This window comes from Bombus impatiens, unplaced genomic scaffold (assembly GCF_000188095.3).
Source record: "Bombus impatiens unplaced genomic scaffold, BIMP_2.2 scf_0023, whole genome shotgun sequence".
NCBI classification, from domain to species: Eukaryota; Metazoa; Arthropoda; class Insecta; order Hymenoptera; family Apidae; genus Bombus; species Bombus impatiens.
In genome coordinates this window covers 137,922-154,768 of record NT_176442.1, presented here as the reverse complement: position 1 = coordinate 154,768, position 16,847 = coordinate 137,922, and the positions used below count along the sequence as shown (strand labels likewise).

The 16,847-nt window shown below is 30.6% G+C and overlaps 1 protein-coding gene and 1 long non-coding RNA gene across 17 annotated transcripts in view; one reads left to right on the top strand and one right to left on the bottom strand.

Annotated features, from left to right (window-relative positions):
* Positions 1-1,116: 1,116 nt before the first annotated feature.
* LOC100749581 (cleavage and polyadenylation specificity factor subunit CG7185) overlaps positions 1,117-16,847 on the bottom strand; it is an 18,972-nt gene continuing 3,241 nt past the window's right edge. For 3 of the 16 annotated variants that reach the window (XM_033320624.1, XM_033320600.1, XM_024367500.2), the window contains 9 exons: positions 16,607-16,847; positions 15,549-15,593; positions 14,723-14,849; positions 14,332-14,445; positions 13,554-13,846; positions 13,108-13,405; positions 12,690-12,954; positions 7,667-7,747; positions 3,607-6,861 (listed from right to left, as the gene is read on the bottom strand). In XM_033320624.1, coding sequence (XP_033176515.1) covers positions 6,693-6,861; positions 7,667-7,747; positions 12,690-12,954; positions 13,108-13,405; positions 13,554-13,846; positions 14,332-14,445; positions 14,723-14,849; positions 15,549-15,593; positions 16,607-16,847 — 1,633 coding nt within the window. In that variant the 3' untranslated portion in view covers positions 3,607-6,692. Of the gene's footprint in view, positions 3,053-3,606; positions 6,862-7,666; positions 7,748-12,689; positions 12,955-13,107; positions 13,406-13,553; positions 13,847-14,331; positions 14,446-14,722; positions 14,883-15,548; positions 15,594-16,606 lie in introns of those variants that run through there. The other 13 variants (XM_033320603.1, XM_012385252.2, XM_033320609.1 and 10 more) reach the window with 10 other exon arrangements.
* LOC112212845 lies at positions 9,863-10,794 on the top strand. The gene is made up of 2 exons (XR_004461725.1): positions 9,863-10,040; positions 10,648-10,794. It is a non-coding gene; the product is annotated as an uncharacterized LOC112212845 (long non-coding RNA).

Here is a 16,847-nt window from a genome sequence, read left to right as displayed (position 1 = left end):
ATATCGACTGGAAGTATACGTATATATGTATATATAAATGTAGACTATTGATAAACGTACAAAAACAAACGTGATCCATGGGAGGTATCGATTTTTAAAGCTGTATTCTGTGATATTATACACTTACCCATTAACTCCATACACATTTCTCCAGGCAATCTCTATTTTCGACTTAGTAAAATATTAACAGGTTTAAGTGGTACGTTATACAACAATATATATATATATATATATATATGTATGTATGTATATATATATATATATGTATGTATGTATGTATGTATGCGTAAAGAAGAAATCGTAACGAGCAATTGTTGTGCAAAGGGCGCCATGCATGGCATACTCGGAAAATAGACTCTTTTAAACCCCTACGTTCACTAAAAATCCGCATCATTATATGTTGTTACCGAATTTGAATAAATTATAATTAATAAACCGCTCATTCCTATCACTTATTTTTGTTATCTTTTTCTATTATCTTTCAGGAACAAATGCTTTAAAACTCTATAATATTAACACAGAATGTTTTTGTTCATTTTTAAGATTTTAATTTTGTACTAATAAGAAAATTATTAGAATACTAAATATTTGATTTTGTAAAACTTTACAATATTCTGTGCATATTTTAACGTTTCTTAAACGTTTTTACGAGATCACAGAAGAAAATTCGTAGTATATATATATATATCTAATGCCTGTGTCGTTTGTATTTTTCTAAGTATTTTAAAACATTTATAAATCTTGATAATACAACAAAAATTTCATTGATATTATAGAAAGATCTATTATTGATTTATTGACTTCTTTAAAATTCCATTGTATTGAAAAGAGTTGTAACTTTTGATATAGTTTAAATATGTATTATATATATACATATATTTTTCTTTTAACATCAATTTATCTCTTTGAGAGTTTTCTAATTTCTCTTGACAATTGATCATAAATTCACAATTATATGTTTGTCTATTAAATTAACATTAATCTTTTTCATGTTTCAGATTTATAATTCTGAATGATTTAAAAAAAACTATACTAATATCATGAATTGTAAATATTGAGAATTCTATGCATTTCATTGCATGATTCTAAATATGCCATTATAATACTTACTTACAAAAGTTGTTACTAGATTTATAGTGCTCTCACAACATTACAAAAGATTTTCGTCGGTTTCGTTAAGACCACTAAATATTAACAATCATTTGTGTAGATTCACAGAAATGTGATTCTTTTAGCTTTTATAAAATTTTCTTGATATTAATCGCATTATTTGATATCGTCACGTAGAACTGTAATAGTTCTGTATAATAATACTATTCAGTACAAAGCGCTTTGCGTTTCAAAAAATTGAAACTATCCTTTTTCACGTGTTATCGTATGATTGTTTATATAAGTCCTATAATTCACAGCGTCACTTGACCGAGACCTCTATTAACAAAATATGATCTCTATAAATAGAATGTCGTTAAATATAAATCATTAAAAAATAAAGCTACAGATAAAAATATCTCACAGCTCTTTGTACTCTTGATAAGAAACAAATACAGAACTATTCATTTAAAACGCAACTACCACTAAGACTATGAAATAGTTTCAGCACTAATTACCATAAGTTAGACGATAAAATTGAAAAACAAGAAAAGAAAAGAATTAAAAATAAGATTACCTAATCGTCAGTATATTTTAATTTTCTATAAACAATCATTAACTTTCTTTGAAACAATATCTCTTTCACATTAAAAAAAAAATAAGGAAAAATTAGAAAATGACAAATACCTTACAAACACCAATATTTTGTCACCTTAAAATTGCGCTTTAAATGGACAATTCTTATTATTAATACACAAAAAAATACTTGTCGCATATTTGTAATGTAAGAATGCAATGCAGACTTTTTTCTTTTTCAATTTTAAATGACAGAAAAAATAATATTATAATTACTCCGATTATTTAGATGCCTCAATGAAATCGTTGGAACCTGCGCTGAATTGAAGATAAAAATTTCTTTTTAATCCTGATAAGTTAAAGTAATGTGTCCTTAATTATTCTGTCGAAAAATCACCGTTTAAACATAACATAGGAATCGAAGACGAAATGACTGAGCTATAGTAAAATATCTTTCTGGTTGGTGAATCGCAGTAAAAAAATCTATACATAAAGAAAGCCGCACACAGTGCTAACAAATCCAGGAGATGCAGGCTTTTGTTGCAGTATGTGTACAGCTCGATGATTCTCATAAGAACTACAATTTATACATTTTACTTTCTAAGAACTATACTTATAGTCGAATTGTCTATACTGTTTGTAAATAATGTAGTCATTGTATTCGGATTTTTAGACTGATTGTTGCAAAAATATTGAATTTTCAGTTATAAAGATAAGTAGGAGTGAAAAAAGCATTTTACATTAATCCTTTGCAATTCTTTACTTTAATAGTAATTACTATTTATTCTTCAATTATGTTGAGCAATATACTTGTTTCATTTTACCAAATTATCCTACGAAAATAAATTGTATTTCCAGTATCAGATAACGAAATATGTTATGTAAATCACTTTTACAAGAATTAAATTAATGATAAAAACAATTCTATTTTAATTTTATAGAAAATGTGTTTGACAAATTATAATTCATAGATATAACAATAATGAAAACTAATATAAAATAAATTAACTTAAATTGGAAACACTGAATCACAAAGGATCAAAGCATGAATAAACTCAAACAATTGGACTATGAGTTGATCGTACTCCATCCAGCAGTGTCTCTTATTTCTAGCTGCATGGTCGAGTTAACCATTATATGGTTACTTCAAAATGGCACATCGAAACATAATCATTCACGAGACACGTATGTGTATATGTATGTGATCATGCAAACTGGTCTCGTATATTACAACATAAAAATTTATTAGGATTTTCCTTCTTTTTTGTTGCTGAGAATTTAACTATCTGGTATTGTGCTCTGTGAGAGTCCATCATCCGTTTCCTGGTACTTGTTAAAAGGTACCAAATGCTCAGCCCTTTGCGGTCTTCTTCCCTTTTCATTCTCTCTAAAACATGACGCTTCTGGTTAAAAATTTATACCAAGTGAAATAAACTAAAGTTATACAGCTAAGCTTCCACAAGCATATAGAAATAATAATAATATATCGCTAATTGTAGCGCAACAAAATCATTTCATAAATATTAAAAATGTAATAAATTTTTATAATATAAGAAATTATATGTTTGCGTACATTATACATATATTTATATATATTTATATAATATATTATATAATATATATATATAATTATATAATAATATATAATAATATATAATAATTTATATAATATATATATAATATATTTTATATATGTATAAAATTCATTTCATTTTATCTTATATAGTAATTTGTTATACATGAAAGAAGACCGTCGAGGGTTCTGCTAAAACAACGAATGATTATGCGATACATGATAAAAATTAATATATACATACAACGTTGTCTCACAGAGCTATTATTAAGCTAGAGTTAAGATATTATCATCATTCATAATGATCCCTGATAAAAATCCATTCGAAAGGTGAACCACCCTCGCTGTCTTTGCTTAACTTTTGATACTTTTTCCTCTCTTAGAGAGGACGAATGTATAGTGTTCAATTTAGTTGTAATTTCTTTTGAGCTATTCTCAACTCTTTCATGCGTAATTCAGTGCTTGTAGTATATGACTTTTACAACTTCGTAGTTTAGTTTACATCTAACTATAGCGATCGGATAACATATTACTTAAAAAATAATACATATAACGTGTGACTAAAAAATAAATTATAAGATGATATATTCTCGTTTCAGGTCGGAAAAGATGCATAAAAATGAAGATTAAATATACAAGGAAGAGGGACGTTAAGTCTTAAGAACATCATGCTTGAGCATAGAAAAATACAGTAATACCGATCCTTCTAAAACATGAAAGAGTTTCTGCTACTGCACACGAATACTAACTTTTCTAGTTTCTAATCCTCGTACAATCAAGAATTGAGATCACCATAATATATTACTGAATTTAAAATACATATTTTCAAAATGTGTAACATTTGACGAACGCAATATCATATTTATGATATTTTTATGTATATTAAATTCTACATTCAAGTGCATAAGAGGTAAACATAATTCTTCATAGAACTCTTAATTACATAGACCTTGATTATACGAGGATTAATCTGTACGCTGTAAGGGCGTACACAGGAGAGAAATTCTTTTCTTCAAATAATACACAGGACCTTTTTGACAATTCAAACAAAGTCGTTCCGTGAATGTGTTACGCTTTCACAATATACTATGTATCGTTATAAATAATTTTCTATGCCGTTTCAACTAAACAGTGAAAAATAAGATGGCACTATTACATAAAATTAATTTACCAAAATTACCCAAGTCGATGATCTTAGAATATCTATACTTATTTACAATTAATAAACACAATTATGATCATATCAGGATAATAATTTTTATTATTTTTAGATGAACAGATTTGGGTAGTTTTGATAAGTTAGTTTTCAAACACTCAACTATCAGAGAGTATATATAACTCTGACATTGATCCTTCCAATTTCATGGATGAGACTAGTATATATCATAGAATATAATGGGGAACATAATCATTATTTTACATGTAAAATATCGTGTTCCACCCCTGTTATCATACACTTTCGATCCCCAATCGATCGTTGTTACGAACATCAAAAATTGTACAGAAATAAATTAATTAAAGGTGAGATCGAAAGTGTTTAAATCGGATGCCGTGTATGCGTCTTTCGATTGGTTCCACCTTTCGATTAATAAATGGAATAATGCAATAGCACAAAAACAAAAATAACATATTTATCAGGAAGATTGTGTGTGCTGATGAATAAAGTAAAGACATGTTTATCACGTATATTTTTTTGAAAGCGTATATATATATTATAGTTAAGATACAATCTTGCATCGTCGCGGAGATAGAAGACCGATGATGAGAGTCCAGAGTGTGATCTTCATTCTTCCCCGAGGCAACCGGCAAACACAACACCGTTCGCCGATAGGTGCGGCGCAAGCCTCTTCTTCAGCTTCTCTGTAAACCGCAACTGAACACAACTCTTCGTGAAACTTTCGTTGTGCTTTCGCCACCTTTTCCTTTTGTTAATTTGTTGTTGCTATTATCATTATTCTTTTTTTTTATTCGTGAATAACACATACTCTCCCTCTCTTTCTCGCTCTTTCACTCTCACTACTTTTTTCTGAAAACTAAACAAATACTCTCTGCTTAAATGTTACATAGATATACATGTATATATGCATATGTGGTGTATGCGTTTTCGTTAGCTTCATTATCAGTTTTTCTTGTTGTTTTTTTTATAATTAGTGTAATAATATTTAGTAATATGATAGTGTATGCTACGCAAAAAGAAAAAAGAAAAGAAAAAAACAACACCATCGATGACTCAAAAAGAAACTGTATGTCAAATTCTACGATCAACCACCCATGCAACGTGTTGCTAAGAATCCCCTATGACAAAACCACCCGTAGTAATTTGGCTAAAATGCTCGCGATTCGGAACTCTGTCGAAAGTTTACACAGAGACTTGCAACTTATGTTATCGAAACATAATTGGGATTCGCCACTTTCTCGACCGAGATTCTCTATTTTTAGATGCTTCGTCACATACCGATAAATGTATCTAAGCACACCTAAAAATAGATATTTATAATTTAATACAATCATAACATAGTCATTCAGTTGCAGCTGATAAAAATTCTAGAGGTCATAGTTTCCTAAACGTGCAATAAACAGACACGTGTAGCATGTTACTAGGAAATACAAAATTCATGTTCTTAATTCCCTATAATTAGAATTTTAAATGTTTATAAAAAAAGGGAATTGTGATTGATCACGATCTTATACTTTAATATGAAACTTAAGAATTAATAACCATTCTACTAATAAGATACAATAGTACAAGAATAAGTGTATAAAACAAAATTTTTTAAATATAGACTTCCAAGTTGTACGTTAGAATATGAATGCATCAATACGCGTGTACCCGGATATTTAAACATACGTGAATTAGATACTCCTAATATACAGATAAACACGTACTAAAAATTACGTGGTAAAACATACAAATACGGTTTATACACGTGTACACATAGATATTAAATACACATAAACTACAGACCTCTAGTACAGAGCTATTTGTCATGTAAAACAAATAACTGGAAGATGGTTATCTATACTTCTAATACAAAGACTAAATCTGTTGTATCGAAAGGTGCTCTGAATTACCGATCATATATAAATGGAATCATGATAGATTTATCAAAAAATTTAATTAATTGCAAGGTCACTGTGTTTCTTTCATTTCGAAACCAATGGTTTCCCTGTTCAGCCGAGAAAGTGTTTAAATACTACTGATATTCAGACAAAATACAGAAGATAAGCATGTGCTCTCAAGAGATAAACGTGTATGAGTGTCCTCTTGGATCCGTTTCTCAATGACGCTTGCAAGAAAATGACCGGTAAGATCCTGCAAACACTGCATGCTAAGACGTGACCTCTTCCTCGTTTTCTGGCCCTTCTGTATTTTTATTCTCATTGTTTTTTCTGTTATTTCTGATTTTTTTGTAAACGAGAATTCTTCTTTATTCTCTCCGACACGTAATCGCCTTTAATGCCTTGAACGATGCGAAGAGTCTCCACGTTCGTCGCGACGATCTCTTTCTCGTTCTCGCTCCCGTTCACGCTCCGGTTCTCGTTCTCTCTCGGATGGTCTTCGGCTCGACTCTCGTTCTCGATCTCTGTCTCGTTCACGCTCTCTGTAGCGATCGTCATAATACCTACACAAGTACACGTCAGCCAATTATCTTACTTTACCGGTGTACACTATTAATTTGCTTTTTTTTCTTTTTTTAATTCTTTCTATGCCTTCTTAAGATATATTTACATTAACTCAGGGACTCTTTGATACGCTATGTATCTTTCTCTAATGTACCCTACCTTCTTCGTTCATGATAATTTTTTATTTTTTTTTATTCGTTTCCTTGCTCTCTATTAACATTTCGATTTTTGCGATCAAGTTTTTACTTATTGCAAAGGCTTAAGAGAAAGGAAAAAAATTACCAAGCATTTAGAAGAGACAATTTACTGCATAAAAAAGTCTCTGATAACTTCAAGAACTAAACACATTACTCTAACAAGAAGTTTTAATAACAAAGGAAAACTAATATTTATCTAAATTTTCCAACAATTTGCAATAAACGATTTTGTAGTCAGAAAGCAAAAGATTCACTGAATTCGTGCGATATTCTAATAGAATTATAACTTTTAATACCTTTTCTCATCATTATATGCATGTGAAGAAACAAAAGTGAGTTGAAACATTTTCTTTATACTTGTCTCTTATTTGTCTATTTCTTATATTTTTTGTATTCTCCCCCTTCTTTCTCCCACTTATTTACGAAATTTTTATTTAAATTCTAAAATATTCCTATTTATGAAATGATGGATAATATAATCAATACATGAATTCTGAATCAAACTCTTTAAGAATAACTCTAATTTGTTGTTTTGCATCTAACAAGATAATACTTTGTAATGAGATCTACATGCATTCACTTTAATGAAAAAAAAAGTGTAAATTACCTAGACGCCTTGGAAGACGAGACGGGAGCCGTCTCTGGCGGTTCTTCTTTTACTCTTGGCCTGGCTGACTGACGTGTCGTACTAATGGAAAATATGCATACTTCGTTATGACTTATACTGTTACCAGGCTTAATACGTTTCTTTAGTTAAAATAAGCTATGTTAAGAAATATATTCAATTTTCCTTTTTCAGTCTACTATAATTTAGCAACGATCACTTATTCGAGCAAAAATTTATAATAAATTGTAAACTTACTCTACGACTTAATGCTTATATAAAAGACAACCATTTTTTAGCATTTTTCTATTGAAATATAGATTAAATTAGAAGATATGTCAATATGTTATTTGAAATAATACTAACTACAGTTACCAGTTATATGTAAGTGCATGTGTACAATACTATATATATTCAAAGAAGTTTTGAGATTCGTTGTTAAACCTGTAACCATATTTGAATATTCAAAATGAAACAAGAATAACTGACTTCAAAACATGAAAAAATAGAAGATAATTTCTTCTAAGATATAACTGTGTTGCATAGATTTCATTTCTTTTTATGGTTTCAGGATTATGACTACTTTACTGTAGTAAAGTATTTGTAGATCTGTACATATATCAACTTGATATTAGAATCAATATTACAGTATCTCTGTGGATAAGTGTAGATCTTGTGTTAATATATATTAACATAATATATAAATTGAAGAAGCATTTAACCATCTTAATATATAAATAGTAATTATACGTTGTAAGTATTTTTACATTATGTATATCAAGATATGTATATCATGATATGAATATGCTAGATTAATAAATAAAGTAAAATTGTAATCATTCCTACTCATGTTTTATAAATAACTAAAGATAACAATATATGGAAACTGACTATTTAATTCATGAACTGTTAATCTTACGAATTGTTAGGATTAATAACTGCAATAATTCTATCGCTAGACAAAACTCAGTAATTTTTTAAAATACCAATAGATGTAGTTCATAAATTAAATATTTAATTCTCTATCACATCTTAAATATACCTGGCAAAAATTTCATTTACAATATCTCTATGAAACATATTGAAGTGTTTTGAATAGAAAGCAATATCTACAAAAAAGATATGCACATTCTTTTACATACTTTTTCCAATGGCGACTTTGGAAATAAAGATTACAACTACACAGGAGGAACAAGAGGGAACAATTGTATTGAATGTACTGTATGACTTATCTCAAAGAAGAAGCTAACATCTGTTTACATTCCAAAATTGTCAATTGTATAAGGAAAACTATTGTTACACAGCTTCAACCTTTATCTTTTTATTGATGTAAATTAATAAGATTCAGACTCTAAGTGTATCCACGCACACACTTCAAATATCATGTGACAAAAATAACTTGCAGAAGTATCATTGATACTGAGTACAAAGTTCATTTCTTCCCTCGTATTTACAAAAATGAAATAAAAATGTAGATGCAAACATTCCTTAAATCTGTTCTAATATTTAATTAATGAACGGATGTTCGCCTTAATCTACAAATCTTCCAATCATTTCAATTATGGGCAAGTTTCGTTTATTGTTGGCTATTTCATCTTTGAAACTTCAGTCTCACTTACTATTGAATATGCCAGAAACAATAAACAAATAGATTAAAAAAGTTACAATCTCGTCGTTTTTAGTGCATGTTAAAGTTTTGAACAATTTACAATAAAATTTATAACTCGCAAATAGAATTGTTATTTCAATTGCATCATTTAAATTACATTACTATTATATATAAATGTTCCTAAAATATTATATTGTTTAAAAATTGAGATCACAATGTTTTCAGTTTCTCTATCATAAAAAAAGCCCCTGTTACTTTCTAAAACCATAACTAATGAAAATCAATAGTGATTACTTGTGGTTACTACTTATCGCTGATTGATGATATTAGGACGAAAAAGATTTTAAATGTCTGCTATTTTAAAACAAACATAAGGATGCTTTATGATTTTTTTTGTACTATTTGATAAACAATCAATTTCTTCCTATGTTAACCAATATATACTGAGCATCTTTTAAATATAATTTGTATTTCTGCCAATGTTTTAATAACATTTTAAAAAGTATGAAATAAATTTGTACTGTATTTAGTTGCTTCGAATATTTTAGGTTACTGTTAAATACTGAAATCATAATAACGTGTTACAATTTTTTTATAAAGAACTGATTTATTAAAAGATGAATACGTTTATATTTTCATTATACTGTTTAGTGACTCTCTCGTTAATTAACTCAAAAACAGTATCGCCAATAACAATACCGGTTGTATGATTTATAATATCAATAGAAATTGATACCACTGAAATAGGGTAAATATATGTATATATATGTCGGAGTCAGGTTGGCATTTTGGGGCGTTCGATGAACCTTTACTTACTTTACCGTCGCGAATGTAGCCAATCTCTATCAGTACGAATGTGAACACTACCAGACGCTACGAGTAATGGTAATAGGATGGTCGAGATGATGGTGACAACGAATTCAGGTTCGATAATGAATCCACGGTCCACGAGAGGACTAGTATCAACGTGCTGCTCGATTCGGGTAACTTCCCGATAACTCCATCGGCAATTCATCCAACGACTCACTAACCACCTAACTCTAACTCTCACTCTAACTCCCTCAATCCGAAAGAGGCTGCCCTTATATACTCCTGTACCCACTTCTCGAGTTAATCTTTGTTTTAAGGAGAGCCATATAATCATTTCATACCTCTGTCAGGTACTAGTCCTCCCGTGGACCGTGGCTACGTCCGGTGACCTGCCATGTCATTTCAAGCCCAAACCCATCGTCATAAAGTCAGATTGGAAGATTAAGACTATTTCTTATTTTTATTACTTAAGGGCGGCTATAGTAAAAGTCTGGATTAGTGTATTGGGGTTTTTCCCAACATTCCGGACGAGAAATCCCGCTGTCTTTCCTTCTCCGACATATAGATGTAAAATAAGAATGGGAACGAGAATGTGATGGCGGCATCGCTTTTGAGTTATCTAATGAGAAGATCATCTTATATTAGAACTTTATAACAATAATATTTACCATTATATAATCATATGCACAGCAAATTGAAGCTAACATAGGAATAATAACAGTCCTTGGAGTTCAATATTTATAATTTACCTGTCACTTTTACACTCAATAATAACGCAGAGCACCTAAATCAAGATACTTAATTGTTTCAAGAATAATGTCCACTTTTAGCTTTCAAAGTATCAAGTAACTATTATAATAATATAATATTTGTTTCTGATTAATGCTTTTAACAAATTTTATGTAGTAGATTAAAAAAGTAGACATTAACGAACAATCTGATACAATAATAAAAAAACATTTAATTGATACGTTAATTGTTACTTTTCACATTTTATGAATGTCTAAAATTTTGATAAAAAAATATCCTTGTGATTAACATTTTCATCTCCAATATAATTTACAAAGATTAAAGATTAATAATATTTTGAATTCTTATAAATTAACCCTTCGCGGACTACCGCTGCATATATGCGTTTGCGTAAACCATCAATTTGGCCGAGGAACTAATATATGCGTTTGGCGAAAACAACTGGTAGAACCGAACGACTCATATATGTGTTCCACGTAAACGCGTCGCTAAGGGCGAGAAACTCATATACGCGTTTGGAGAAGACAACTGATAGAACCAAAGGATTCATATGTGTGTCACATTTTATTTATCCTGTGGAGAATCTGTGCATGTACATATGTATAGAATTTGACATCTATGAACGAAAAGCACATCTAATGCGCGTTGGCAATTTTAAATGACTATCGCGACAACAGCTCGGTCTCACGGTACGGTTAACTTCGAACCGTCCCGTCCCCAAAGGGTTAAAGTTTAACTGATAGCAGAGAAAATTTAGAAGTACTTTCATTTAAATAGATTTTTATTTAATATTTAGTAATTGTTAAAAAAGATATCATACTAAAATATATAAATATTCAAGATCTGAAATGCCCAATAACAATTAATGTATCAAAGTAACGTTAATTTTATTTAACCCTGTCGCTGTCAATATAAGCAAATATTTTTGCTTGATTAGAGTCAATATCCTTTCAGTAACTAACTCAGTCGCACTTATTCTACATAATAATTACAACAGATTCTTTTTGTTCAATTGTGGACATCTATTTGTAAAGTATAGATGTTCTAGAATTATAACCCATAGATTTGAGATTACATTACAGCAAAAGGGTTAAGTTCACTTTTTATCATTAATAAAATCAACTATATTTGAGTCTTATAAATTATTGTTATATGACCATGTAAAATTATCTATGGTCTTTGTCTGTACTTATAAATTTTTCCAGAATAATTAATTAATACAGACAATACGGAAATATTAAGAAATGTTACAAGTAATTATTAATATTTAATGACAGTTAAATTTGTCCCAATGAAATAGGTTAGTATTTAAATAGACACACATTATTAATTATTTTACAATTGAACACATTATAAATCAACGCGTTCTCTTTTAAACATCATTAATACCAGTTACAATTCGTTTAATTTACTTGCACTTTTATCAAATTTCATACCATTTAATGGTATTTTAACTAAGTATTCAAATCGAACGTTTCGAATGAACTCCGCATACAATATTCTGAATAGTATGATTGAAAATGTTTGCAAAATATATAATACAATAAATGGGACTTATATTACTTAGATCAATATCGTTGCTATAATGCTATATCTATTTGCGAAGAAAATTGCATGATATATTTTAGTAATCTGTATATAGTTATATACGATCTGTTACAATGTAAACGTCGGATTATTTTATATAAATATAGACTTATCGTACTCATTTTCTTTTTCTAAATCACACGCATACGTGGCTATTATTACGAGGGCTATCAGTTATAAGTTGCGACTGTCAGTTAATTTTTGACTAAATTGAATAAGAAGGTACATCCAGTAGTGACAGTTAAAATAATTATGAGATGTTGAGCTTACCTTTCTTCTCTGCTTCGCTCTCTATATTCGCGATCTCTTTCACGTTCACGATCCCTCTCCCTGCTTCGTGATCTCTCCCGTGGATATGGTTCACTGTAATAACGTTCTCTGTCACGATCACGATCCCTTTCCCTTTCACGATCGCGTTCCCTGTCACGCTCTCTATCTCTGTCTCTGCTTCTTTCTCTGTATTCCCTGTCACGGCTCCTTGAACGCTCACGTCTTCTTCTGTGACTGCGTTCCCTGTCTCGTGAACGTGATCGTTCTGAAATAATTCATTAAATCTAGATTAACTAATACAATAATCTTAATTTCGATAGAATCATAGGAGATATGAAAGCCATAGCAAGTGATTAAAAAATTTATTAAACATACATCTACTTTTTATTATTCTAAATGTAAGAAATAAAATATTTACCCCTACGTGCGGATCCATAACTCTTTGTTTCGACGCCGCGCAAGGTGTCTTGAAGAGAACTGATTAAAATTTTACATCTATCATCTGCAGCAACCTTGGATTGTTTTATCAAAGAGATGGCTGTAACCAGGGTTTCTATAGCGCTTGCGTATTCCCCTGCTGCAGCATCAGATACTGCTCGAGCAATAGCAGAAGAAGAAACGGTTCTATTTCTACCCATGATTTCTTCAAATTCTTGTTCTGTAAGGGGAGGAGGACCTTCTGGGCGATGATCAGGTCCTGGTGCACCATAAGGTGGCTGTAAGATATATAATTCATCTTGATTTTTTTAAGATTTTAATAAAGCAGTAGTATTATGAAATGTAATAGTGAAGCCACTAAATAATATCAGAAATATAATATAAGATATTAATACAATGGACAATATAAAATAGAATACCATATACCTGTGCTGCAGGTGGTCCATAACCATGAGGTGGCACATGTGGTTGACCATGTGGAGGACCATGAGGTGGACCATGAGGTGGACCATGTGGTGGACCATGTGGTGGACCATGGGGTGGTCCATGGGGTGGACCAGGAGGACCTGGTGGATGTTGTCCTGGATGTTGATGAGGTGGTCCTTGTGGGAAAAATGCTGGATTCACATGTGGTGCAGGTCCTCCTGGGGGTCCTTGTGGTGGTCCTTGAGGTGGGCCACCATGACCAGGTGGTGGACCTCCTGGACCTGGTAACATTCCTGATCAATATCTTTGTTAGCTTGCAACACTGTATAGCAAGCTTATAAATTTTTTCATTACACAAAACAATTTTTATTGTATGATTGACTTGATAAAGTATGTTTTTTGCTTTAGAATATGCTTGCACAATGTTGTAAGATTATGACAAGTTTCCATCTTTCTTTGTATATTCTAATATTTAATATATATATTAATAATATATTTTTACTCTTTTAAGTATATTTATTCGAATTGAACTATTTCTTTCCTATGTTATTATTACTTATTTTTTTAGTATTATTTGAAAATACTTTCAATTATATACTTTATATTCATTGAAATTGTGACAACAACAAAAATTGAATTGTTGTTTATGTTACTTTTATCTGAAACACCTTGTACCTTCATACTCCTAAGCATAAAATTTCCCTCAATATCATGCATTATTATAAGAAAAATTAATAGCGATATTGTTAATATTCAATGAACGTCCTAAATTTCTCACCACCCATAGAACCTGGAGGAGGTCCTCTCTGTGGTGGGCCTTGACCAGGTTGCGGGCCTTGCATATGTTGATGTTGAGGGAAACCTGGTGGTCCCTGAGGCCCGTGATGCATTCCTATGCACATTGAATAATTACATCAGTGAACTTTATTCACAAAAACTTGATTACATAATACTTTGTTATTGGAAGTGATTTATTACTAAAGTTCCTTATATTCTGTTTTGTATAGTAATTTTGATAATTTTCATAATCTACTTTATCATGCAGACTATAAGCTGTGGAAAAAGAAGAATTTTATCATAATGACACATGAAATGAAGGAAAGAACAGAGCGTGTGAGTCCAAGATGTTTCAGTATATAATCTATAATGAATCAAGATATTTAACAAACCTGGTGGTCTATTCCATTCGGGACGTGGTTGAGCACCTCTTGGATCACCTGGAGGTCCACCAGGATGTCCAGGTGGACCACGTGGAGGTCCTTGACCAGGTGGACCAGGCGGACCACCATGAAATTGCTGAATGGAGACAAACGAAGATTCTATTTCAATCTACCATAATTAAATTAAAAATCATTCTCTATACTTGGAAAATAACAGCAAAAAATTAATTAATAATGAGATGCATCAATAACACGAGTTACTATCGAATACTATTATTAAACAATAATCATAAAGTAATTAATAATAATGATAAAATATTAAAATATCAGAGCCAGTTATTGGTTTATCAAAAACTTTTCAATGTGCTGTATAAATTTAATTAACTACTAAACAGATTGAAATGAAATAATTTATTGATTTCTGAAAGAGCTTTTCATGTTATACATATCTCATGCACTGCTAATGTTGTAATTTTCAAAGAAATAAATTTTACAGATTATATTTTTATATTATATTTTCTTTTAACACTTGAAATTTATACAAAATATAACTAAATACAGCTTCATTCAAAAGAAAGATAATTGAATTAGGAAATATTGAAAGATAGCAGTTAGATGACTTTTTTATTTATATAATTCAAATCTTATTTTCCATATAAGTATAATTTAAAATATTTTAGAATTCTAAAAATAATAGAATTTCAATTTAATATTTATTAATTTTAATAGTGTTCGATCAGATTTTATGTATAAAAACAAATCAATACTGAAAAGTTTGAAGAATGGATAATTTTTACAACGTGAAAAGCAGGAAAAACAACACATTGTGTGTTACCTGTGGTATATGGTAACTGGCTTCTGAAAGGTCTCTAGTACAACTCTGTTTACGCGAAGCGTAAGACATGTAAGTGCAAAAAATATTCTTGTAATTTGTACCATAATTTATCGATTTATATAAAATATATCATAAAATTGTAAAAACCAAGAAATGAGTAGCTTTAACAGAAATTTCTAATTAATATATCAAGTATTATCTGAAGAATAATAAAAAAATTTCTTTTCTATAGTTATTTTTCTATAGCTTTGGGGAAGCTACACAGGCTGTTTGGCTACAGATGCAAAAAGATTTTAGGGGATGATTCTTAAAGTTAAAGTAAGACGAAAATCAAGAATTAAAAAATTGCGTTTTCAACTTTGTCTTTTAGTTATTGACAATTAAAAATTAGTCGAAATATGTCTGCACGAGCGAAAATCTCTTTACACAAACGAAAGTAGGTCAACCTAAGCAGTGGGGTCCACAGGTATCCTCAAATCCAACAATACATGGGCAGTAGTTTACCTTGCACAAATCGTAGAGAAGATTATGACATTTGAAGACTTAAACCATCCTACGCAACATTTTGTAAGAAAAATCGTAGATTAAACATTATACCTGTCTACTTACTAAAATCCACAACAACATATCGAAAATCGCCTCATGGAATTTTCGAGTAGACAGCGTTGATATTTCCCCTAAACCTTTGCCTCCATAAATAATTAATAAATGGACAAAGCCGAAAAATGCAATTTTTTAATTCTTGATTTTCGTCTTACTTTAACTTTAAGAATCACCTCTTAAATATTTTTACACCTGTAGCCAAACACCCTATATAATACACAATTATATTAGACAATTACATATTACATTCTTATCTCCTTTCTTATCGTTCTTAGTTACCTTCTATTCTTATGTTAAAAGCAAAGTCCCACAACTACTATAAACACAAGTTTGCAATACAAATTAAGTTTTATAGATATAAAAAATTGGTTCAGAAAAAGTATAATTATTAACAAAAGGACAAACTACATGCACACAATTACATTGAATAATTAAATAAAAGCTCTATTACATACCATTCCTGGAGGCCGATGTTGACCAGGACCTGGTCCTGGTGGTCCTTGTTGAGGTGGACCACCAGGTCCACTTGGGCCTCTTGGTGGTCCAGGTGGACCATTAGGTCTTGGCCCATTCCATGGGCCCTGCTGATAACCAGGAGGTGGTGGACCTTGGTTAGGATGCCCAGGTAAAGGATGGTGCGGTCCCGGTCCAGGACCCATCGGCGGACCATGCATACGCGGTGGACCTTGCTGGCCA